Source organism: Chaetura pelagica, unplaced genomic scaffold (genome assembly GCF_000747805.2).
Source record: "Chaetura pelagica isolate M959 unplaced genomic scaffold, ChaPel_1.0 scaffold7, whole genome shotgun sequence".
In the NCBI taxonomy this organism is placed as follows: Eukaryota; Metazoa; Chordata; class Aves; order Apodiformes; family Apodidae; genus Chaetura; species Chaetura pelagica.
In genome coordinates this window covers 2,901,244-2,927,053 of record NW_009953920.1, presented here as the reverse complement: position 1 = coordinate 2,927,053, position 25,810 = coordinate 2,901,244, and the positions used below count along the sequence as shown (strand labels likewise).

At 40.9% G+C, this 25,810-nt stretch overlaps 1 protein-coding gene across 1 annotated transcript in view; it reads right to left on the bottom strand.

Annotated features, from left to right (window-relative positions):
* The window catches only part of ADCY1 (adenylate cyclase 1 (brain)), a 169,320-nt gene that overhangs the window by 88,344 nt on the left and 55,166 nt on the right, over positions 1–25,810 (bottom strand). Inside the window, 1 exon segment of the mRNA XM_010001548.1 lies at positions 12,386–12,504. Within this exon segment, the coding sequence (XP_009999850.1) occupies positions 12,386–12,504 (119 nt within the window).

Genomic DNA, 25,810 nt, shown 5'->3' with positions numbered 1-25,810 from the left:
ACCGCTGGCTACAGGCCTCCAACTCAACCTTGCTCCATTGATCATGACCCTCTGAGCTCTGTCACTCAACCAGCTCTCAGTCCACCTTATTGTCCACTCATCTAAATCACACTTCCTGAGTTTCTTAATAAGGGGAGACAGTGTCAAAGCCTTGCTGAAGTAAAGGTAAATGACATCTGCTGCTCTCCTGTCATCTATCCAGCCAGTTATGACACCATAGAAGGCTACCAGATTGATCAAGCATGATTTGCTTTTGGTAACCTTCTTGCAGTGCTCCTAGAGCAAAGTTAAAATGCAGTTTTGACTCTGGCTTTTCTGTGGCTATTTTCTGCAACTTTTGACTGGTTTTACTCTCATTTAGTAAAATAAGTTTAAATTTACAGGGTTTTTTGTGTAACAATATTTTAGTTTTAATATTTTTTTAATTTGCTGAATGCTAGAGTGTAGCTTAAATGCTCTCCATGGAAAACACAGCCTGTCTTTCTAACATTTACACAGTCACCCTTCTACATTTGTCAGGAAAATTAGCTTATTTCTCACAGAAAGCTACCCAATTTTTAAATTATTTTCTACATACATGGATTGGTTTAGTTGCCAATAATACTAAATGATCTTTCAACAACATAAAAAAAATTGTATATAATCTCAAGAAGTTATCTGCAACTGCAAAACCCACCAAATTCGCAAATTAATTTCTTTAAAGGAGTTTAGTTTGCTACAGAACATTTCATGTAACAGAGGCTATGTACTGCATCTCTCTCTCTGATCTTAGAACACTTTTTTCCTTTCTTAGTCAAAGCCACCTAGCTTTCTGAAAAGATAAAAAAGTTTTCAAAAAAGCTTCAGTTTACTTCAGTTACACTGTACAGTAATTTCTGTTACAATTATCAGTGAACAGTTCCTGCTCGATGCTCCACACTTAGGCAACGGGCCTAAACTCTAATATCTACATAAGTTTAGTAGACAATTGTACACCCCACAGACTACTGCAACAAAGCATATATACAGATACCTGTATCTTAATATGAAAATACAGATTTGTAAGCATTGAAGATCAGTGTTTTTTCTTTTGAATATTTGTTTCCCTCATGATTCATTAATGAAATAGACAGAGAGTGAGTGCACCCTCAGCAAGTTTGCAGATGGCACCAAGCTGAATGGTGCAGTTGAAATGCTACAGGTCACCAGAGGGACCTTGACAGGCTTGAGGACTGGACCCACATGTACCTCATGAAGTTCAACAAGGTCAAGAGCAAGGTTCTACACATGGGTCAAGGAAAATCTTAGTATCAATATAGACTGGGATTAATGGATTGAGAGCATCCTGGTGGACAACATATCGGTCATGAGTCAGCACTTTGTGTTTGCAGCCCAGCCAGCCAATTTTATCCCAGTTTGCATAAAAGGAAGTATGGCCAGCAGATCGAGTTATATTATTGTCCTTCTCTTCTCTGCTCCATGAGACCACACCTGGAGTATTGTGTCCAGCTCTAGGACCCCCAGCACAACAAACACATGAAGCTGTTTGAGTGGGCCCAAATGAGGGTCATGAAAATGTTCAAAGGACTGGATTATCTCTCCTGTGAAGAAATGCTGAGACAGTTGGCCTTGTTCAGTTTGGAGAAGAGAAGGCTCCAGAGACACATTACTGTGGCCTTTAAAAATATAAAGGGGGCTTATAAGAAAGACGGAGAAAGACTTTTTTATTGGGCTCTGTATTGGCAGGACAAGGAGTACTGCTTTTAAAAGATTAGATTAGATACAAGGAAGAAACTCTTTAATATGGAGGTGGAACAGGTTTCCCAGAGAAGTTGTGGATGTCTCATCCCTGGAAGTATCAAAGTCAGGCTGGTCAGGGTTTTGAGCAACCTTATCTAGTGAAAGATTTCCCGGAACATGACAGGGAGATTGGACAAGATGATCTTTAAAGGCTCCTTCCAACCCAAACCATTCTATGATTCCACAATTCTAATTTTTATTGAAAGTTATCTTTGAGCTTTTTTTAAAGTTACCTGGAGTACTTTATTTTATATGCAAACAGCTATTTCTAACTGCTTCTGGTATAAAAATACTGAATGAAAGCAGAGCAACACTGCACTGAGGAACATCAGAAAATAAAGTGTTATAAACAGTCATTTCTCTCATCTCTGTCACAGATACGAAGTTGAGCTGGTTCAGCACAGGCACAAAGGTTACATACAAAATTATCTCGTACTCCTTGACTTTCTAGAGCATTTCTCTCTTGACAAGCCCTCCAGGACCTTCTGAACTCCTGTGTTCTCTCCTGTGATCCCTACAGGCAGGCATAGCCAGCATCCATGCAGTGACTCTGCAGCCCTCTCACAGCACTTCAGGAAGATGCTGTACCTGCTAAAAACTGTGCCTTGAAAGCCTCTGGCTCAGTTCAAGAGATTGAAGGTGCTTCTCAACTGAGAGCAACCATTTTCTACAACACTCTAAGGGGCATGTGGAGAACAGCCCATCTTCTCCACCCCACATAAGACTAAATAAAATGCCTTTTAAGCTAGCAGAGGCCTTTTGCTGATTATACCCAGCAAACATACAAAAACAGTCCTGCCTGTTCAAGGACAAGAATGCAAAACAAAAGTTGCGATACCAGGCAGGAAGAATGGACAAGTTATGGACCTCCCCTAATAGCTGCCGCCCTGACTTTGGACCCATGGATGCTGACCTTATTAATATGTTCACAAGGAGAAGGCAGTAGCATGTGTTGTGGCAGTAGCCCTGACTGGACAGGGGGTCCCTGGAGTATAAAAAGACAATGGCATGTGCTGGTTAGTGACCAGCCTACTCGGACACTGCCTACGGGGCACCTCCCTGGTGCTGGCTGGAGACCTGCCTGGTGGTGGGGAGCTGCCCCCCAACAAGCCAGCCTGCCAGAAGAAAAGCCACCACCTGAGAGCTGCACACCGAGACCTAATGGGAAGGTAACAAAATCGCGCACCCTACCCCGTAAACTCCTTGTCTCGCCGTGATTCTGCTTCTCATAGTTGCACACATACCGCAACCTCTTAAAAGAGGAATTTTGCCAGGCTCGACTTCCTCCCTTTTAGTCCTTTGATCATTGCGCTTCCTGCGAAGTTACCAAGCTTGGAAGTCATAAATGCTCACTTTTAACAGCACTCATAGAATCATAGGATCATAATGGGTTGGGTTGGAAGGGATCCTAAAGATCATCTACATCCAACCCCCCCTGCATCAGCAGGGACACCTCCCACTAGATCAGGTTGCTCAGAGCCCCATCCAACCTGTTCTTGAACACTCCCAGGGTTTCCACAACTTCCCTGGGCAACCCATTCCAGTGTCTCACCACCCTCACACTAAAGAACTTCCTCCTAATTGTCTAACCTAAATCTCCCCTCTTCCAGTTTTGATCCATTCCCTCTCATCCTCTCACTACAAGCCCTTGTAAAAAGTCCCTCCCCAGCTTTCCTGTAGGCCCCCTTCAGGCACTGGAAGACTGCTATAAGGTCTCCCCAGCATCTTCACTTCTCCATGATGAACAGCCCCAAATACCTGTCCTCGTCGGAGAGGTGCTCCAGCCCTCAGATCACCTTCATGGCCCTCTGGACTTTCTCCAGAAGCTCCATGGCCTTCTTATGCTGGGGCTCCAGAACTGGGCACAGTACTCCAGGTGAGGTTTCCCAAGAGCTGAGTAAAGCCTGTTTTTGTGCTTGGGATTGCCCCAACTCAGGTGCAGGACCTTGCACTTGGCCTGGTTGAACTTCATGCAGTTTGCATGAGCCCACATCCTGTCAAGGTGCTTCCAGATGGCATCCCTTACCTCCTGTGTGTCAACCGCACCACACACTTGTTCTTGGCAAACTTGCTGAGGGTGCGAACTCAGTGTCATTGTCCATGTTGCTGACAAAGATGTTATATATCATTGGTCTGAGTACTTACCCTTGGGGAACTCCACTTGTTACAGGTCTCCATCTCTCTATTGACCACCACTCTTCGAGTGTGACCATCCAGCCAGTTCCTTACCCAATAAGTGGTCCATCCATCAAATCCACACTGTTCCAGTTTCAATACCAGGATGTTGTGTGGGACAGTGTTGAAGACTTTGCACAGGTCCTGGTTGATTACATCGGTTGCTTTTCCTTTGTCCACCAATGTTGTGAACCCACTGTAGAAACTCAGAGCAAGCTGCCCGGAGCTAGCTGCCTTAGTCGGCTCTGGCAGTTTATCTTGCATGGGTTGCTTTCCCCTTCAGTCTGCAGAACTGTGAAATGGTTCTACAGGGGCATCTTAGGTTTTGATGGAAGTCTCTTCCTTCTTCAGGTTTTTGATTATACAATATTCCATCACTCTTTATCATTTTTCACATCGTTCTCTTCCCTCCTTTCCATTTGTGTTAAGGGGGAGATTTTGTATCTGTGGTTTTAGGCTCTGAGTTTGCCTCAGTGTGTCTGAAGCCAATTACCTCTCCTTTGCTGTCTCCCTAATATTCTCTAGCCTTCTTACTGTCACCTGCAGTTCAGCAAGTTGCTGCAGAAGGTCCTCAACCTGTGCACACCTTTTGCTTGCAGGATTGCCCCAAGCCCCTGTCCTGTGAGAGGACTTGGCATTTCCCATGGCCTGTGGCTTGTGCAGCTACCTCCTTTGTCACTGCCTCTGTCTGGGTGGAGGCATCAGTCACCACTGGAGTGGTGCAGACCTCCCAGCCATAGGTGCACTAAGTGCGCACCATGATGCCCTCCTTATGTGCTTTGCGCACTTGAATAGTCCTGCTGGTTTCAAAGGAACCACTTGTATAAACAAACACTCAGCAAAATAAGGAGGGGTTGCATGCCTTTCATTTTTCTTTCAGATTGAGTTGTTTGTTTAATGACATGGGGAGTCTTCAGAAGGAAGATGACATCTGGTCCTTAGATCCTTCATTGTGACCTTGGCTGGGGTCACCCCAGTAAGATAACATGCATACTGTGTTTAAATGGCTACTGAACTGTATATAGATTATTTCTCATGAGGCACAAATACTACACTGGTTGTTTTTATTTTATCTTCTCAATGTTTGAATTTAGCATCCTCACTGCATTCACACAATAATGATTTTGGATATGTATTTGCATGTTTTGTATACTGCATTTGTATTAAGTTGTTTGTTTCCATTTAAAACAGATGTGCTCATTTCCTACTGTATACCAATTCTGTTCAGAAACTTCGCAAAGTAGCAGATATAAAAAAACCTCTCATTTCCTCCTCTTTGAGAAAAATAGTCTTATCTTCTTCAAGATCATGTGGTAATATTCAGGTATTCCACAGCAAACAGGAAAATAAGCAAAGTATCTGTAGAGTTTTCATCAACTTGTGACAGTTCCTTTTTACCTCTTTTTTTGGAAGCTTCTACAGATAAATGTATTCTGTTTTAACCACTGCCCTTTACACAGTGTTCACAGGAAATAGTACAACTTGCCTGGGAAAGACTTCTTGATCCTTTTTGCACAGGGATAAATACATACAGTGTTGGACTGTATAACACCATTTTGTAGTACCATTACCTCACTTCCAAAAGCAAGGTGATTTTGAACAGAAAGTTTTGATGCTCTTCAAAAGTTAACAGTCAACAGATTGTGAGGGAGAAGACAAAAGCGTGTTTCACATAATATTCAAATAATACAGAAAAAATGACAGAATCACCACAAAATGGCATCAGGAGAAAACATATAAAAGGAAGGGGACAAATGCAAATAAAGGTGGTGAAAGATTTGCATTAAAAATATTCAGGGCAATTCATTTAAAAATATAAAAGCTAAGTGAAAAATAATGAGTTACAGAGCAAGAAGAGAAGTATCTCAAGTAGCCAAACAGCATTTCAGATTGTGGACTGCTTCTGTAAGCTCAAGCAGTAAGCATGAGCATTGTGCAAAGGATCTGCTTCTATTGTAAATAAATTATAAAAACTCAAGCTCTGGAATTGGAAGAACATCAAGGGTTTAAGCTTTCAGCCTTCCTCTGCACTTCCAGCACTTTTAGTAAAGTTATATAACAGACCTTCCACAATTTATGTCTTTCTCAGCAATAATTTTTTCATTTGTGAAATATTAGCATTTTGCAGTAGAAAAGGGGTTTTCCCCACAAACCACTACAGTCCTTGCAAGTTCTGTCTTCCAGAACTGTAATTCAGTGCTCTTCTGTCCTTATTCATGGATGCCCTTAAAACAGCCTCAAAAAGAAATATGAAGTCAGTTTTAAACTGGTCACACAGAAATCTTCAATTAATGTTGAAAGGGTTTAATGCTTTATTACTACAGAAAGAAAAATAAATTCCTGGCTACTAAGATGGAGGTCTGAAGTGATTTCTAACTGGCATGAGTTATCTGTGAATACTATAAATTCCTCTTTTTACTACAGATCAGGGACAAGCTCATTGAAACGTGATATAACATTGAGGGCTGTGCCATCAGCATGAAGAGATGTGCTTCCAGAGGCACAGGCAGCTGCCGGCAGTCATTCAAAAGCTATTTGATAGTTGTTAAAATATTTACCAATTAATTGATAAAACAAAGCTGTTGCCTTGCTGTATCTGAAATACGCCAGTAGTTGCCAGGTTTTAGTGAAGTGGGTGTTGACCCCTTCTCCCAAGTTGGGAACAATAGGACCAGAAGAAATGGCTGGAAGTTGTGGCAGGGAGCTGCTAGATTGGATATTAGGAAGAATTTCTATGCTGAAAGAGTAGTCAGGCACTAGAACAGGCTGCCCAGGGAGGTAGTTGAGTCACCATCCTTGGAGGTATTCAAGAAATGTGTGGATGTGACACTTTAGGGCATGCTCTAGTAGCTGAGGTTGTGAGGTGTTTTTGTGGGTGTTTGTTTTTTTGTTGTTTTGTTTTGTTGTTTGGGGTTTGTTTGGTGCTGATGTTTGGACTTGGTGATCTCAGGGGTCCTTTGCAACCATGATGATTCTGTTCTTCTCACAGAGGTGTATTTGTTGTTTTTTTAATAGGTGAGGAGTGGAGAAAACATGCAGTTTACTACTTGCAAACCTACTTCCTCCAGGCTATCCTTTCTGGAGGATTATGCTCTGACACTTCCACATAATTACTGGAAGAAAGCATTGTAATAGGAAAAGGGTAGCTGATTTTCTGTTTTCCCCTTTGTAGCTTTGGGTTTAAAAACTCCAGGGTTTTTTTGTTTGTATGTTTGTTTGTTTTTTGTTTAATAGTGGTGTTTTGCAGAACAAGAATAATAATAATAATAATAATATTGAAGTGGTCTCTTAGATCTGCTTATATAGCACTGAACTGCCACTACTCAAAAGGAAAAAAAGTTGTTTAATCTCCTTAAAAATGCAAGCATAGATCTGATTATCAGCACTGACCACAAGCAGCACTTCCAAGAGGGATACTGTATTGCTTTCCTCCACACCTAGTATCAGGGTGGCAGCTGCAGAGAATTCCCCTACATAGTTCAGATTTGTAGAGTCACACAGCTATTGGGATGAAACTCTGGTCTACCAGGACCTGCTAGCAACACTTTGCTGGGTATCTGCTAGGATACTGTGCCACTCTCCCCTTATCTTTATTTTTATTCCTGTAGTTGCATGACTGATGTAAAAGGTCATACAGTTTCTTATAGTACTGTCCTGATTTAAGCCAATTTTCCTTTTACTGATTTTTTTTTTCTTCATTAAGCTCCCTTTTAACCAGCAGCAAGTTTTCCAGCTAGTGGACTGATAATGCTTGAATGTTTATATTACTGCTGAGATGCCAAGGTCACTTTGCTCTACCTGTTGAATACGCAGCCTTAGATGCTACCAAAGCAGAAGAGTCGTATCTGCAACCCCCCACAGGGAGGAGTGGACTAGATGGACAGCAAAATTTACCAAAGTATTCCATTCCATATATCTACGTAAACTTGGTGTAAGTTCAGGGATCACAGAAGTCAACTTCCTTCCTGCTTCTTCTTCCCATCTCTTCCATCTATGGCCAGCATCCAAGGAGGACTCCCATCTATCCATCACCATTGATCCCCAGGTTTGTGCATTCTTGACCCTCATAACTCTCGCCTCAGCTCCTGTCTGCTCTGCCGCTCTCTCTGGCAGTGGTCCAGGACATTTCAGAACTTCTCACAGCTCAGGAGATGCTGCAGGAGCTGCTGGGGGTGGAGGGAGGCAATAGGGTTTTGCACATTCCTGAACGCATTTGTATATAATTGCGCATTTTTTCTTTTATCATTAGTATTTAATTAAAGCTGTCTAGTTTAGTTTTCAGTCCAGAAAGTCTCTCATCTTCATGATCTCTCTCTTTTCCCTACCTAGGTTGGAGGGGGAGAGTCTTGAGAGCGTTACTGTCGCTGGTTTAATTGCTGATCCTGAGTCAAACTGTGAGAAGTACAGATAGTGGTCCTGGAGGTGTCCAGTTTCCAGTTCTCTTCCCTGAGGATCTCTCCTTGACATTAAAATGATACCCATTTACTTTGCTTCTATTTGCCCTCTTAATGTCAGAGAATGAATTCTCTCTAGGCAGAGCATTCAGGTTTAAGATCATTTATGAACTCCACATCAAAGCAGTGAGTAAGCCACAGAACCTTTAGTGGTTATATGAAATACCATGTAGGAAAAAAAAAAGGTACTCCTGAGATTACATTTCAAAAAGGTCTCAGCACAAGAGAGAATTCAGAAGCATTATCATCAATCAGTCCAGCAAAGCAATGCTGTTTAATATGACTATCCACACTGTAACCAATGCAGAGACCTGTGAAATATACAAGGTATAAATATACTAATAAGGATATAATTATCATTGGCTTGCCTTGAACCTGAATATAAATGCAAACAACAGTAGTATACATGTATTTCATAGCACTGTGATGGCAGAACTGAACACAGTTTTTACAAGTATATAAGCAATGTCATCACCAGAGGAACAAATAAATATAGTAGAAGGCACCTAAGCAACAAAAATCTGGCAGACAGCAGACAAGATAAGCTTAAGTAACTGAAAATAGACAGAACATATGCAAAGATGGAAGACTGGCAAGAAAAAAAGACAAATGGTGTTGGTGGGAGGACAACAGCATAAAAGCATGAGGAATAAACAACGAAAATTGGCAGAGGAAGACAGCCAACTTTGACCTTGAATTCTCTCTTTCAGGAGCAACCTCCCACTGCCTGAAAGGGCCTACAGGAAAGGTGAGGAGGGACTTTTTACAAGGGCATGTAGGATAGTTGAAGGGGGGGATGGTTTCAAACTGAAAGAGGGAAGATTTAGGTTAGACATTAGGAAGAAATTCTTTCCTGTGAGGCACTGGAACAGATTGCCCAAGGAAGCTGTGGATGCCTCATCTCTTTTAAGTGTTCAAGGCCAGGTTGCATGGGGCTTTGAGCAACCTGGTCTAGTGGGAGATGTCCCTTCCCATGCAGAGGTATTGGAACCAGATGATCTTTTAGGTCCCTTCCAACACAAACACCTCTGTGATTCTGTGATTTTGGCAATTGAGAACCGACAATGCTACCTTTGAACTATGGGGGTATTGCACACTTAGAGCTAACTTTAAATTGGTTGTTAAAGACAGTCTGTATACTTAATGGTGAAGATCAGTATTATGTAAGATTTAACCACTAAAAATAAGAGAGCTGCTGATGAATAAATTCAGTAATGTTTAATTTTACAGTGTAAAACTGAACTAATTTTTCAGTCTTCTGAACACTCATCAAAGTCATCTTTGATTCTCTCACTGACATAAATGCTTTCAGTTGCAACAACATAGTCACAAGGAAGTGGTCCTTGCAAGTATTATAGTCAGTTCAGTGCGAGACAGACTGAACCCCAAGAGAAGGAATTTACCAATGGATAAGGGAAAGAAGGAGGTGCTAAGGGAGATTACTCCTTTGCCACATGAGTGTGTGGTGCAAATCAAGGCAGCTCTGCAGCATCACTAACTGTGGTGGTACAGACCTACCTGTTCAGTGAAGTTCAGTGATGCAGACCCGCCAGTTCACTAAGCCACATTGCCACATCAACAGCCAACATTGTTCTCATCTCAGTTACAAGTGCAGTGGGCTTGAAATTGTTCTTGTTTCAACAGCAAGTGCAATAGGCTGACACAATCCAGCACTTTCTCATCTTGCCTGCTGAAGCAGTAAGCCTGGATAACTGGGAACCTTTCTGTCCTAGCAATGTAAATACAGCAATTTGAGGTGATTAGGTACTCCTTAACAATGCCTGAAACTCTGCTTGCAGAACACACCTGAGCCCCTCTGCTTGAACACAGGTCCACTCCAAAAATTGCCAAAGATTATCTAATCCAAATTGTGGCCATCATGGAAAAATACTAACCTAAGTCAATAATCCTATGAAGACAAGCTAAGGGAGTTGGAGTTGTCGAGCCTGAAGAAGAGAAGACTCTGGAGGGACCTTATAGCAACCTTCCAACTCCTGAAAGGGGCCTATAGGGAGGCTGGGGAAGAACTATTCACAAAGGCATGAAACAATTGGACAAGGGGTTTAAAGCTAGAAAATGGTAGATTTAGGTTGGACAGTAGGAAAAAAGTTCTTTCATATGGGAGTGGTGGATCACTGGAACAAGTTGCCTAGAGAGGTCCATTGAGGTCCCATCCCTGGAGGCATTCAAGGTCAGGCTTGATGGGGCTGTGAGACATCTAGTCTAGGTGGAGATGTCCCTGCTTATTGTAGGGGGTTGAACTAGATGACCTTTAGAGGTCCCTTCCAACCCAAGACATTCTAAGATTCTATGATTTTATGATTCTATAAATATTGGTCTTAAAGGGGAGGCCCCTTGGGACTCTTTGAATCACAGTGAGCTGCAGCCTGCATTGCATGTCTCATGAAGGAAGCTGGTTCATCTGATTGAAGGAGTAACTAGCCTGCCACTTCACTTAGGTATGGGGGAAATCAAATTATACCAGGCTGGCATAATTTGAGTCCATCGAGTAATCGTTGGGTGAAGAATCCAACTTCTTTAATGAAATTAAGTACTAAGATTTAACATCTTAACAGGTTGTGTTATGTATGTGTGTGAATGTTTGTGCACAATTTAATTTAGAAACTTTGTTAGATTTTTACTTTAAACTCTGTATTGATTATAACTGATTATTGATTTTTTATAAAGTTACCAGAGAACCGTATGATTTAACTTTGTGATTTACTACAAATAGTGTTAAGCCATCTTAACTTACTGCTTTTCAAATCACACCAGACCCATGATTATGTCTTAAAGCACTACACTGAAATCCCTAAATCTAAAACCTCTTAGCTGTAAACTGTTGAGCAAGGAGTGGATTCAGCTGCACCTAGACTCTTCTCTGAGGAGTTCAGAAAGCACAGGTGTCCCCTCTGAACCTCATCCCTCAATGGGAGGGCCTTCCTCATTCTTTTCCCTGATCCCTGTTCAAATCTCTCCAGCCTGTGCCCAACTCAGCCTCACCTATCCCTGTACCAATTACTTCCCTTAATACCCGTATAAATCACTCCTATCCATTTCCAACCCCTACACTCCCCTTCTACATAGTAAGTAATAGAGTGAACCTTGCCATTGAATTCTGTTAAGTCACATTTTCATAAATAAAGTACTAAATAATAAAGGTGATTAAAAATCACCTTTTCCTGATTTCTTTGTCAGTGATTCTTAAGCAACCTTAAGACCTTTCGCTCTCATCTGTGACACTTCTTAAATCTGCACATTGCTTAGTACAAGGGTGGCACCAAGTAAACCTCTTTGATACTGTTTTTGGTGCAGAAGCAAGACACTTGGAGAAAAAGCAGCTAGAGGCAGTATGATAAAACACCATTCAGAAAAGGCCTTTAAGGTATTTGTTTGAGGCGACAGAGAAGTATAGCAAATGCGAATGCTCTTTAACTACAACCAGTATAAATGAGGGCACTTGTACAACAGCCTGTTGCTTAAAAAGAGCAAGAATTAGAATTAAGCCTCAGTCAATAACATCTGAGGTGGAATGCTCATATGACTGGGACAGATAAACATTTATTTCAATTTTACATCTCACTTTCTTTCTCTATTTTCATGCTATTACCCAGAAAACCTATTGCATTAAAAGTAATTCATCTTACTACCAGGAAAATACATGTGTAAAAGTTACCATGCAGAATAAATACTTCTATTTACCCAAAATATAATACAGTACAAAAAAAATGATTACTTGATTTGAAAAAAAGTTATCTGCCTCCCAGCACTAGTATTCTAAGCCAGTTATTTATGCACCATTATCTGAGAAGACTGTTAAGTCTTCCTAGTGAGCCCATTCTCCCCCTTTGCATAAATGACAAATTTTCTCTGTACTGCTTCCTTTCTTCTCCAAAACCTGATCACAATTGCGAGTCACTGTATTTGAACTAAATATTATCTGTTTTAAATGGCTTCATGGCCTACATCAATCCTACCTAACGTTGTCATGCCTTTGAATGTAAATCTTGTGAAAAATCCTTTCAGGAGGCTTCAGGAAATCTTCTTTCATTTCCATTGCAACATTCCTGGGCAAAAGACTCATCAAGAGGCGTTCCTAAAAGAAAAAGTAAACAACATTAGTTTTGTGGTATAGTGTCTGATCATTATTTAAACTAGCAAACTAGAAAATCTTTTCGTAGTCTAGTCTGCTTCCTGAGACTTTCTGCTGCATAAATAATATGAACCATTTCTCTCAAACTTCTGCAGGCCATTTGACTGTCTTTTTACAGACTTCTGCACGAAAAGAAATAAAAAAACTATACAGAAATGGATGAGACACCTTCACAAGCAAGATAATTGTCCCTAACTTTCATTAACATCACAATGGTAATAACAACAACTTACTTTATTGCTACTATCTGTGTATTTATCTGTCTTGGAGTGACTCCTAGAATCATTTAATATACTTTTGTGTGACCTATTTCTGAACCTAATTAAAGTGTTACATTACAAGAACTATGAAAGCTGGTTATTCAGAAGCAAGAGTGGATAACAGACTTATCCACAGCCAGAATCAGTGGAACAGTAATAAATGTACAGTTTTAATGGCATCTTATCCACTGTAGCAATGTCACAGAAACATCATGGTATGAAAGGACCCCTGAGATCACCAAGTCCAAACATCAGCACCAAAAAAAAAAACAAAACAAAAAAACAAAACAACAAAAAACAAACACAACAAACCACATATATCCACAAAAAAACCCACAACCTCGGCTACTAGCGCATGCCCTAAAGTGCCACATCCACACATTTCTTGAATAACTCCAAGGATGGTGACTCAACCACCTCCCTGGGCAGCCTGCTCCAGTGCCTGACTACTCTTTCAGTATAGAAGTTCTTCCTAATATCCAATCTAGACCTCCCTGCTGCAACTTCAGGCCATTTCCTCTGGTCCTGTCATTATTCACTGGGGAGAAGGGGCCAGCACCAGCCTCACTACAAACTCCTTTCAGGCAGTTGTAGAAAGCAATGACATCTCCCATCAGCCACCTCTTCTTCAAACAAAACATCTCCAGTTCCCTCAGCCACTCCTCATATGACTTTTCTCTAGATCCTTCACCAGCTTTGTTGCTCTTCTCAGGACCAGAACTGCACACAGTACTCGAGGTGCGGCCTCACCAATGCCGAGTACAAGGGCACAATCACTTCCCTCCTCCTGCTGGCCGTACTATTCCTGATGCACACCAGGATGCTATTGGCCTTCTTGGCCATCCAGGCACACTGCTAGCTCATGTTCAGCTGGGTGTCAACCAGCACCCCAGGTCCTTTTCTGCTGGGCAGTTCTCCAGCCACTCCTCCCCAAGCCTGTAGCTTTGCATGGGCTAGGTGTGATTGAAATGCAGGACCCAGCACTTGGCCTTGTTGAACCTCATACAGTTGACCCCAGCCCATCAATCCAGCCTGTCCTGGTCCCTCTGCAGAGCGTTCCCACCCTCAAGCAGATCAGCACTTCCACCCAATTTGATGTCGTCTGCAAACCTACTGAGCTTGCACTCAATCTCCTCATCCAGATTACTGATAAAGATATTGAACAAGACTGTCCCCAAAACTGAGCCCTGAGGGACACCACTGGTGACTGGCCACCAACTAGATTTGACTCCATTTACCACAACTGTCTGGGCATGGCCATCCAGCCAGTTTTTTACCCAGTGAAGAGTACTCTTGTTTATGCCATGATTCACCAGCTTCTCCAGGAGAATGCTGTGGGAGACAGTGTCAAAGGCCTTACCAACATTTAGGTAGACAACATCCACAGCCTTCCTCTCACCCAATAGATGGGTTACATGGTCATCAGGTTGGTCAAGCAAGACCTCTTTTTCATAAACCCATGTTGGCTAGCCCTGATCCCCTGGCTGTCCTGCAGTGGCCATGTGAGGTCATTCAAGATGAGCCTCTCCATGATCTTTCCCCGTACTGAGGTCAGACTGACAGGCTTGTAGTTCCCCAGATCCTCCTTCTGGACCTTCTTGTAGATGGGCATCACATTACCCAGCCTCCAGTCATCTAGGACCTCCCCTGTTGACCAAGATTATTGATAAATGATGAGAGAGGCTTAGTGAGCTCCCCTGCCAGCTCCTTCAGTACTCTAGGGTGGATCCCATATGGCCTCATAGACTTGTTCATGTCTAGATGCAGAAGCAGATCATTAACTACTTCCTTCTGGATTATGGGGGGGGTTGCTCTGCTCTCCATCCTTATTTCCAGATCAGGAGGCTGTCTGTTTCAGCCAGCTCAGTAACGGAATGCATCAGTACAAACCCCTGGTTAAACTGCTTTTCATAGGAAGATTTTTACTGACATGCATAAAAATGAACTCTAATGTTTTGGAGCTAGTTCATATTGACTATTAATGCCTATGTAATTTTTCCACATGTTCTGCCAATTCACTGGGAAAACCTGGAAAACTTGCAGCAGTTGTTCTTAGGTGTTAAGTTTCACACAGAAAACACTTGCCATCTAAAATTGAGTTCTAAGCCTATCCATCAGAACTGGTGGCTTCAGTCCTGGCAACAGTCTGAATGAATTTATATAACCACTTTTAATCTTATTCAGGACTTCCAGGTTCCAGAGAACATAGGGAAAGGCTTGAGCAAGGAAAATATACCCTTGATGGAAGAGAATCATATCAGCGGATACTTAAGCAAATTGATCATACACAAGTCCATGGGCCCTGATGGGATGCATCCACAAACACTGAGGGAGCTTGCAGGTATCATTCCAAGACCACGCTCATTAAACATGCTTTGATCAAACACAGTGACTGGGAGAAGTGCTTGAAGACTGGAGGAAAGAAAATGTCCTGTCTTCAAGAAGGGCAAGAAGCAGGACCTAGGTAACTACAGACCAGTTCCACCTTGAGTCCTGGAAAAGCAACGGAGCAACTCACCCTGGAAACTAGGGTGGTTGGACCAAATGACCTCCAGAGGTCCCTTCCCATTTGAACTATTCCATGATTCTGATATCTGAAGATTGAAAGCTACCATAACAGCAGCTTTGAGACATCACAGAAATGCAGATCTTGGCCAAAACATATCCTGCTTTTATTGAAATGACAGTAAATAAGTAAGAAGCAACAATTAACACTGAGAAGAGGTTATATGCACACACAAATGCTTTGTGTTGCTCACATGCACATGTTCACCAGCCAAAACTAACAGATAATACTTACAGACATTGTAATTTTACAGCTTCATGTGGAAGAAGACAGGTCCAGTACTTATGTCACCATCGAATAAGAACTGCTCTGCAGAACTGCTCTGGTACTTACTTAAGACTACAGTTCCTTCATATGTTTGTGGCAGTTCATGTGGTTATGAGGCTAAGGATCATTAACTTAAGTCTATTCCCTACAGTTATTATATGTATACTACGAATATAACAAATAATATGACGGAATTAAATATTTGTTAACATTTCATGTATGTATAAATTTCAGATTAACCAAATAGTCTCAAATCTTGGTAGGAAATGGTTAATTACTACAATTTTTCAGTTAATTTAATTAAGTACGCTTATATCTCTGAAGAAGCACTTTATTTGGGTAGCCCAAAATTTGGGTTAAAACACAAACCAAAAAGTTTTGTCAAGAGTGGATCTTACAAAGGTCTGTTGATTGTGTCTTGCAGTTGATTTACTGTTTTAACTGAAATATACTGAGGCTGTAAAATGAGCTGACCATCCATGAGGCAACTGAGAATCCACACAAGGAAAAAGTTTGATTTGACGGTTAAATTCTCTGGGGCTGAAGATGGTATAAACTGGAATTTCATAAGTATTACCCAGGCTGTCTGGTAAGAACTAAATGTTCACTGAGGCTTGTCTTTAAGTGATCATATTAAAGAAGATCTTTGTTATTTTGCTGAAATGGATAAGTAAACTCCAAAGCTCCAAAGAAAGAGTGGGGTTTCAGCTTCCGTTTCCTAAAAAATAAGACTAAACTAATCAACCAAATGAACAAAAATTATAGTGACAGAGTCATACAGAGTCCAATGCTGACTGAATAGTTCTTCTAAGGCCTGTAAACAAAATTACAATATAAGATGTGAATAAAATCTCGGAAGTAATAACAATCATTACTATGAAGGTAGCTTTGGCAGCACTGAAATCTGCAGATATCAGATGTAGTAAGGGAGGCTACAGAAATAATGATTCCTATATATGTTTGCTTGATGTGACAAGACCTAAAGGGAGCTAAGGGAACTTATGAAAATCCTACATCAAATTGTGGTGGCTTGCTTTTTTCAGCAGAGATATTAAAAAAATAATAATAAAAAAAAAATACTGGGAAGAATTGCACAGTCTTTTCAAAGTTACCAGTTACCTACCAGACTTCCCATGAAAGCCTAGACTCAGTCATGCCTTTCTCAAAGGGCAGCCACTTCTGACCTTTCAGGCCAAGAAGAGAAGCAGCAGCATGGCTGTAAAGAATTGTCACTGGAGAAGAGACTGGAAAATGTAAGAAAAAAAATCCCAAAATGGAAAGTATCCAAGCACTGAAAATAGATGAAAGACAGTACATAGCTCTCTAGGAAAAAAAAAAAAAAAAAATTAAAAAAATTACTTTGGGCAAAATCTAATCGCTCACGCAAAGCAGGTATTGCACTTCAGGTGAAGCATCAAGGACTCAAAGATTCAGAGTGGCAAGACTGAATTCCTATATGCCAAATGTAGGAGTTGGAAGGTTTGAGAAAGGCCTCTGCCTAGATCTCTTTTCAACAAGTCCTACTACCATAGTTGTCTGATTTTTTCATTTGCTCCTGTACAGCTGATCAGATTATAAAAATAATCTGAAAACCACACTAAAAGGAAAACTAGAGGTGTGTGTCTGCAGAGTGTTTTGAATGGAACAAGTGACAGCACAGAAGCAAGGCCACTCGCATTTATGGTGGCATTCATGCTTGAGTGGCTGTTGCCTCTGATGGGAATGGGTGTTGACAGAAAAAAACTGAAAGAATGAGACAGGGAGCACTAATCAGTTAGCAACAGCTTTGATTAGAATGAAGCAACATTCATGCTCCAAACTTTCTTATTGGTGACAAATGATACTCTATTGAGGTGGCCTCAACATGTGGCACAGAGCCTAGTTGTGAGGAAAATCTTCCCACATTTTCACCTTTCTTACTTATCCTCAGTGCTGTTTAGGCGTATTACAGCTGGTTTCTACCCAGGAAATTAAATCTTGGCCCCGTGACCGAAGTGATGCTATTTTAGGAATTTCTATTTTCTTCTTCTCCTTCTGTAAATCTTCACACAGCATTGACATGATCTAAAGCAAAATAGTGTGCTGAAAAAAAATATTATTTTCAGAGACTGGAATTCTCTGTCAATGTCAAATTTTGCATTCCCTGCACAAATCTCATCAAGAAAATTACAAATGAGGACATGTATCTCCTTCATTCACAGCATTTTTCATTAAATATATTTTTTTAATTCTCAGTCCTAGCCTGGGATTTTGAATGCCAAACTGGGCTACCTCTGCCAGCTGTCTTATCCTCATTAAAGAGGATTTCTGCACCATTAATGAAGACTTAGTTAACTTTGAAAAGAACACTCAGTTTAGAAAAAGCATCCAGATTTTTCCTTCTCCCACAGTAATAAGCATTGCTAGAAATAAGAGAAGTAACAAACATACATTTGACTCTAACGCAAGTCAAAATGCACAGCAAGCCAATTGCACAGTGTTACCTTGGCAATATTCAACAACTACCACCACTATGCACACGACAAAGAAGGAAAATACGCAGAGGTAAGGGGCGGGGGGGGGGAAGTTTGCCATTTTTACCAGCCAAAAAGACCTTGTTTTTTGGAACATTCTTGACCCTATTTGCAAGTATAAGCTCCTGTACTGACATTCTCACGCTGGGTCGGACCTGAGAAAAAAAATTTAGTAGTCTTGCAGTTACTCTAGACTTGGCTAGACAAAACCACAAATGACCAGACCTGGCGTTGCTGGCACTCCCACTCTGAGAGGCTGGTTGGACTGGATGATCTCCAGAGGTCCCTTCTGACTACTGTGTACCAGTGGGGACAACAGCACAAGGATCAGGAGTGGAGGGTTCCTGTTGGTTCCTGGGGAGGCTGGAAGCCATCCTGACACCTTACCACACACACGTGTGTCTTCTAATACAGCAGGGGAGCTTAAGGCTCAGTATGGTCGAGCAGCAGTGTGATTTCTCTTTCCTGAAAGGGGAAGCTGAAAGAAGCAAGCAGAAAACAGAGACTGTTGAAGCAACAGTTTCCATCATCTGCATGCTCTATTCTGCCCCAACACTCTTTTCAGCTTTTTCCAATTTGGTGGCTTTTCAGCACAACTCCCTGTCCCATCCCCATTCCTGGCTTGGACAGCTTCTCTCACCTGCACTCTGGCTCTGCTTTTATGGGAATCCCTAGTGCATGTTCCTAATACATTTCTTGTGCCTGTCTCCAAATAAAGATGCTCTTCCCCTCCCATATTGAAAATTATTGTCTTTCTTATTTTACTGTTTCTTCCAAACATTTATGACTTTCTCAAAGTCTCTTTGAAATTTTCTGCTTGTTTTATAATTATTTCATGCAGCTTCCCAAACAATACCACCCAGTGCAATACTACATACTATTCTTTTTGTAGAGAATTATTTATTTTGACATCTATATGGGAAATGATTGTGATACATTTTCAAATTCCTTCAACAAGTTGTAAATCATTTATGAACCCACTCTCCCTGTATAAGGAAAGAAAGAAAAGCAGAAAAATGTCTTAATGTTCTCAGCCAAGATCCTTTCCTTTCTTTTTCATTGCCTGCTGTGCAGTTGGATGACCCTTGAAAACTTTCTACCCGTAACCTGGATGCACTTGCTGTGCTTTTCCATGCTAAATTGTTTTCCTGTAGATTATCACATGAAATAAATAGAAAACAGGATGGAAATCTTATTTATAGTCAGAGCAGACTGTTTTATCAAAGTAAACAATTGATGTAATTTCTTCTGAGATACAGAAGGGAAGCAACCAGAGGAATGGTAGCAGTGCCTCAAAGCTGCGCCCTCTCATGTTTCTCTGGTTCTTTGAATCTCATTGCTCCTTTTCCTCTCATGCTACTTTATATACACATCAAGTAGAATTCATTTTGAGAATGAAGTTACAGGCTGGACCTGCTGAAGCCATACAGAAAATTTTACTTCTTTGCATCTCTCAGTCCCAGGAGAGAAAGACTGTAATGGATGCAACTCAGTCTCTTTTTAGTCAGCTTTGCTGGGTTTCTCCTGAACTGCTGCCTACAGCCAGCGTATTGGCACTACTACCCTCACCCACCACGGAGCCCGGGTCCTACACCTGGTTTGCAAGAAAGCACTGTCTCACGGAGACAAAATGGGACTCAGAGGTTCCCAAGTTCATGCTGGGGAAACACTGTAACACACCAGTAACACTGGATGGACCAGATCCTGGTCTTTTCTCGCACTCCATGGCACTGGAGCACATTATTCAGGATAGCCTGCATGCCCATGGTCCACTGCTTTTTGCATTTTCATAAGGACTTTTAAAAGAAATAAAATTTAAAAAAAAAAGCATGTAACAAAAACAAGTCTGGCACCTTTGTTTCTTAGCTGAAAAAAACAAGAATATTTTTCTTCACAATAGTAACATGTCAATGATTATGACGAATAGGAAAAGGAGCTCAAAAAAGAAAGGAGCATTTTTATTATCTACTCTAACATTTTTCACAATACAAAATATGACATCTAACCCACCAACTTATGCAGTCTGCACTGATCTTCTTTTGTTATTGCTATACTTTTACGGAAAGTGCCACCATATTTTTAAAAGTATTGTTTTCCTGAAGAATATAAGCAGCAAACATGCATATAAAATATTAATAAGACTGATTCAAAGTCAACTTACCTATTTGATTTTGAGATTCAGCTTTTGCTTAGCTGGGACTCCAAAGTACAGCCTAAATATTACCACCTGCTACCTAACTGCACCTTGATAAGTTCAATCTTTCATAATTTTAAAAACTACTGCTTAGTAGGCGTATGGTTTCTGTCATCCCTATATTAAACTGCATAGCCATATTAATTCCCTGTAAAGAAAACAATTAATGAGATAAAAAAAGCCTAATGCAAAGCATGAAAAAACAACTTTGTGTAAAACTTCTAGGATTCATTTATACTTCCCGTAAGCTGGAAAACAAAGATAGCAGATTTCATCACTGAATTCTTTTTAATTAAATTATGCTCTGCCCTTTTTTCCAAATATGTACAAGAAAATGCAATGTTAAAAATGGTGATTTTTTAAAAAGCCACAAAGTGGCAATGTTTCAGAACATTCGAGATTTCTTACAAAATCATGTTTATCAGTAAGTCATTATTACAATTGAATCATAAAAGACAATCTATGCTAATGCATAGATTTTGGTTAGTAAGAGGATGGCTAGCAACCTACAGTTATAATAGATGATTAATATACTATGCATGAACTGCAATGTGGATTCAGGATGAGTAGACCAGGTCAACTTGACATCCTTCTATTGTAAGGTAACTTCATAGTAAGCTAACAAAAAGGTAACTTAACTATTTTTGTTTAAATAAAGGAAAAGCAGGATATATCATCAGCATAGTGTTTAATGATGCATTATTAGATTCCACATGGAAGACTATTAGTTACAATGGAGAAAGTATGACTTTGTAAAAGAATTGGGGGAGGGCGAAGTCTTGGCTAAAATAGAGACAGCAATGGGAAATTTACTAAAATCATGGATTTGCTGTAATAAGCTGAATAGGTTTACTTTTAAAACAATGTGCTTTGTGAAACTGTACATCAGTTATGCCAAGCATCTTGTCGATAGTGATAATATCATCTTCTAAGACCTGTGGTGCCAACAGACAACATTCATGTTGATTCTGGACCCACCTGAGCAATCTACCAGTGGGAGACTGGAGACAGGTCCAGGATGGGAGACAAGGCAAAGAAGACAAAGGACTAGAATCAACAAAGACCCCAACAGGAGACCAGAAGCAGCATCAGCTTCACCAGTGCTACCCCCTTCTAGGATAATGGAAGAGCAGGCAGAGTTTCACTAGCTTACCCCCCTCTATACTAAATTTCCTCTACAGCTACAGGTTCACCTCTTCTCAGTCTGCAGCCATGTCTGCTTTATTCCACCAGTGTAACAATGAATACTTGGGCTAGGCATGGAGGTATTCCTGAGGAAGTGAAAGTCATAGAGCTCAACCTTCAGCAAGGTAGACTCATCCCTTTCTTCTGCCCTCACTAATTCTCCAGTCCCCAGCTAGTGGGATTTGCCTTCAAAAACATGCTATATCTTGCAGCTGAAGATGCTACTTGGACCATGGCACTTGCTTGCTTTTCCCATGCCCCATGAGATAAAACATCTGCCTTTACCACACTCTTCTCCAAAACCTAGATATCTCAAACAGCTCCACATGTGGCAAACTTGCTGTGGTCTGCTCTGGCACCTTGATGAGAAATAAGGACAGCACAGGGGAGCTGGGAGACAAAGGCCACAGAAATCTCCAGTCTCCTCATTGCTGGAGTAGAGACACTCTGCAGCTGGCTGTCCAGAACAGACGAACATTCAGGACACGCTGGGACACACTGCTGTCTGCACTAGTATCAGTGCTTCTCAACACTGCTATTGTCTGCATACATTTAAATAGGCAGTAGTCAGTCACTATCAGTACATGCTTTTCTTATTACAGATTTTTGCTGGTGGTGGAACAAGCAAGTTCTCTGCAGTAAAGATAAACTTCTTGATGACTAGTGCTAGCAACTGAGCTAGTGTGTGTGTGCAGACTAAGGATTTTTTTAAAAACAGGAACTTCAAGTCAAAAGCAGTAATTTTAATATCTAAGTACATAAGACATAATAAGTGGTAAGCAGTTCTTTTTTCAAAAAACAGAGGCCTTAAGTATAGCAATATGAAAACAAATCACAGTGCAAAACAGTAAAATGTTATAGATACTGAAATCTCCAGAGACTAAGATATAATACTTTGCTTTGAAAAATCTAGAACTTTTCTAACCTAGATTAGAAAAATCTAAAAGCCTTTGTCCTTTGCTAATTGTTTCGTTCCCATTGAACATTGAAGTAAGCCTTGGTTGGGTCCACATTTGGTGGGTTTAGCAGCAGAAAATCTTTCTGCCTTTCAAAGAGGAAAAACAAGGACCAAGCACAAACATGATGAGGAAAAAAATTAGTGTATCCACTCACTTAAAATAACAAGTGTGACTTGGATTTAGTTCATTATTAACATGTCAAACTGGGAAATTCCTAAACAGATGTACCTGAAGGGAAGCTAAACTCCAAAACAAAACAGTTTGTATTAAGAGGTAATGGCGAACAGCAGCCATGGAAAGAATTTAAACTGCATGACAGATGGAAGTTCACTCAGTAGTGGCAACCCAGAAAAAAAAAAAAAAAAATACCTTAGAATGTATTTTTTTTGCCAGTTAACAGGATGTGGTCTAACTCTTTTCCTTCACAGGAGGCTAACCAAAAAACCAGGAAAAACATCTATGAGAGTATGTGTTGCACAATCGAATGAAAGCAAAATACACAGCCCAGTATCCCGTTCATGGAGATAATCTGTGCTTAAGCAGTAAGGTGACAAATGAGGAACCATTTGGCAAACTGCACACTTGGCTAGGCCAGCTGCTGTAACATGAAGCACCTACATGGCAGAGCTGATACTCTATGGTGAAACCACCATGTGTTTGAAGGCACAGGAAAAGTTGGTCAAACTTGTGGTCAAGCATTAGTGAGCTTTTTGTTATTATTAAGACACTTCTAGAAATTAAAACAATTCTGTGGACAGCAATAAAAATACACATAAGAGAAATTTTCTAATGACATTCTGCTGTCATGGATATTGCTCTAAATTTAGATATCAGCCATAGGAAATTAGTTTTGAAGTATCTGTATTACTATTTAACTTAAGGATCTGATGCACTATAGCCAGTGTTCTTAACCAGGATAATTTGCCTCAGCAACTGTTATCCATGATGTTATCTGTTGAAAACTGTATAGTAGCGTACCTTTCATCACCTAATAACAGGTTTGTGTGCTGTTATTTGTCCCTCTTCCTTCATTCTCTATTAAAGAAAATACACAGAGCAAGTAAGAAAAACTCAGAGTCAAAGCAAGCATATTTAATTGGCAGTTGTTCAAAGTACAACATACTAGAAATGTCCCAATATTTATTATTTCCCTAACAGCCAAGTATCAACAGGTTTTAGAATGATACAACTGCCATTTTTTAACTTACCTGTGTATGTTTGATTGCTCTACTCACTCTAAGCCATCATCCATTTTAAGAGCTTAATGAAGGCAGCATGACTATATGTCATACATATATCTCTAAGAAAAAACAAATTGCAAGAAACAGCAGTATAATACATCCCCCCTGAGTGACTACACAGACATACTACAACCCGAAGTTCATATGCCCTACTTCTCCAGAAATCTGTTCAGTTGCCATAGTTTATACCTTGTGTCAAAAACTGAAATGGCTGATGCAGTAAGCCATTGAATTGACGTACTGAATAAAATCAGAAAACTTTCAGGGGGTGAAATAAACCAAATAGTACTAACCTGCCCTGCTGTTATAAGTGTGGCTTTTTAAAGGCTTTTATAGATTTTTCTGTAATACCACACTTTTATATTTTGCAAATTAAAGGCATGTGGGTAGACTAATACAATTACATTGCCATTAAAATATATGTACTTTGTATGATTCATAACTATGTATTTTCTTGTGTGTTACTCAGTTCCTACACTTTGACATTACAAATCTAGTTGCAAGGCACCTCTCTTATCATACTGTGTAACCCTAAGCTTAGATGTCCCCCTGTAACCACAGAGAAAAACCTGACCTCATCTCCAGCACTGTCTTCAGATTAGAAAGGATGAACTACCCTTCTATGCATCTATTACTGCCTACACATTAAAAGGTTAGATTACAAATCTCACTTTTACTTGGACAAAGTTAGGTAGGAAGAATCCCAAAGGTGCATTAAACAACGCAACTTTTGGCACTAACTACATTCAGATTAGGTATTTTTTCTACATAAATATGCAACAGAACTGTGAAATACAAACACATTTATTTGTTTCACAAAATCACAGAGAATCATTCTGGTTGGAAAAGACCTAATTGAATCTGACTGTAACTTAACTCTACCAACCTTTAACCAAACTCTAAGTCCAGTGATTATTGCTTACACAATGTTCCTCAGCACCACATATATACATCTCAAAAACACCTCCAGGGATGGACACTCAACCACCTTCCTGGGCAGTCTGTTCCAGTGCTTAATTACCCTTTCAGTGAAGAATTTTTTTTGTTATATCTGTAGTGGTCTGGTTCTGGCATGGTCTTGGTAGTGGGGAAGGGGCCCCAGTAGTGGCTCCTGTAAGAAGCTACTAAAAGCTCCCCTAGCTCAGGTAGCCAAGGCCGTTTGGTTAGAAAGACAATAGATCCCAAGATTGGTGAGGAAGAAGAGGAAGGAGGTGCCCAAGCAGAAGTTCCACTGTAACCTATGGCAAGATGACAGGCTATCCTCTTGCACTCATGGAGGTGAAATGTTCCTTGAAGGTGCCAGGAGGAGGGAGTGTGGAGCTGCAGCCTGTGGACTTGGATCTGCAGCTGTGAAGGACCCCACACTAGGGGAGGTGACTGTTCCCAAAGCAGCCTGTGACTCTGTGGGAAGCCCAGGATGGAGCAATTTGCTCCTGAGCTCATGGGAAAGACTCATGCCAGAGAGGTTCATGGAAGACTCTCTCCCATGGGAGGGACCCCTTGTGGAAACAGAGGAGGACTGTAAGGATGTGCTGGGCCTGTTAGCCGCAGTATCTGGCAGTTGTGCATCCTCTCAGAGCACGTGTGCTCAAGACAGGGAGTAAGCAGACATGTTGCTGGTTCTTTTTTATCGTGTTAGGCCCAAACTACAACAATATCAAATCTAAACCTCCCTTGGCACAACCTGCACCCATTTCCTCTTGTTCTGTCCCTTGTTACTTGGGAGAAGAAACCAACCCCCATCTCCTGACAACCTCCTTTCAGGTAGAGTGTGATGAGGTATCATTTCAGCCTCCTCTCCTCCAGACTAAACAACCCCAGCTCCCTCTGGCACTCCTCACAGGGCTTGTTCTCCAGACCCTTCACCAGCCCTTCTCTGGGCTTGCTCCAGCACCTCGATGACTTTCTTGTAGTGGGGGGCTCAAAACTGAACACTATTTGAGGTGTGGTCTCATCACCAGTGCTGACTACAAAGGCACAACCCTGGCTCCCATTCTGCAGCCCAGCACTCTGCTGCTGCTGCTATTTGCCCAAGAGGCATTGCTCGCCAGCCTGCACAAATGG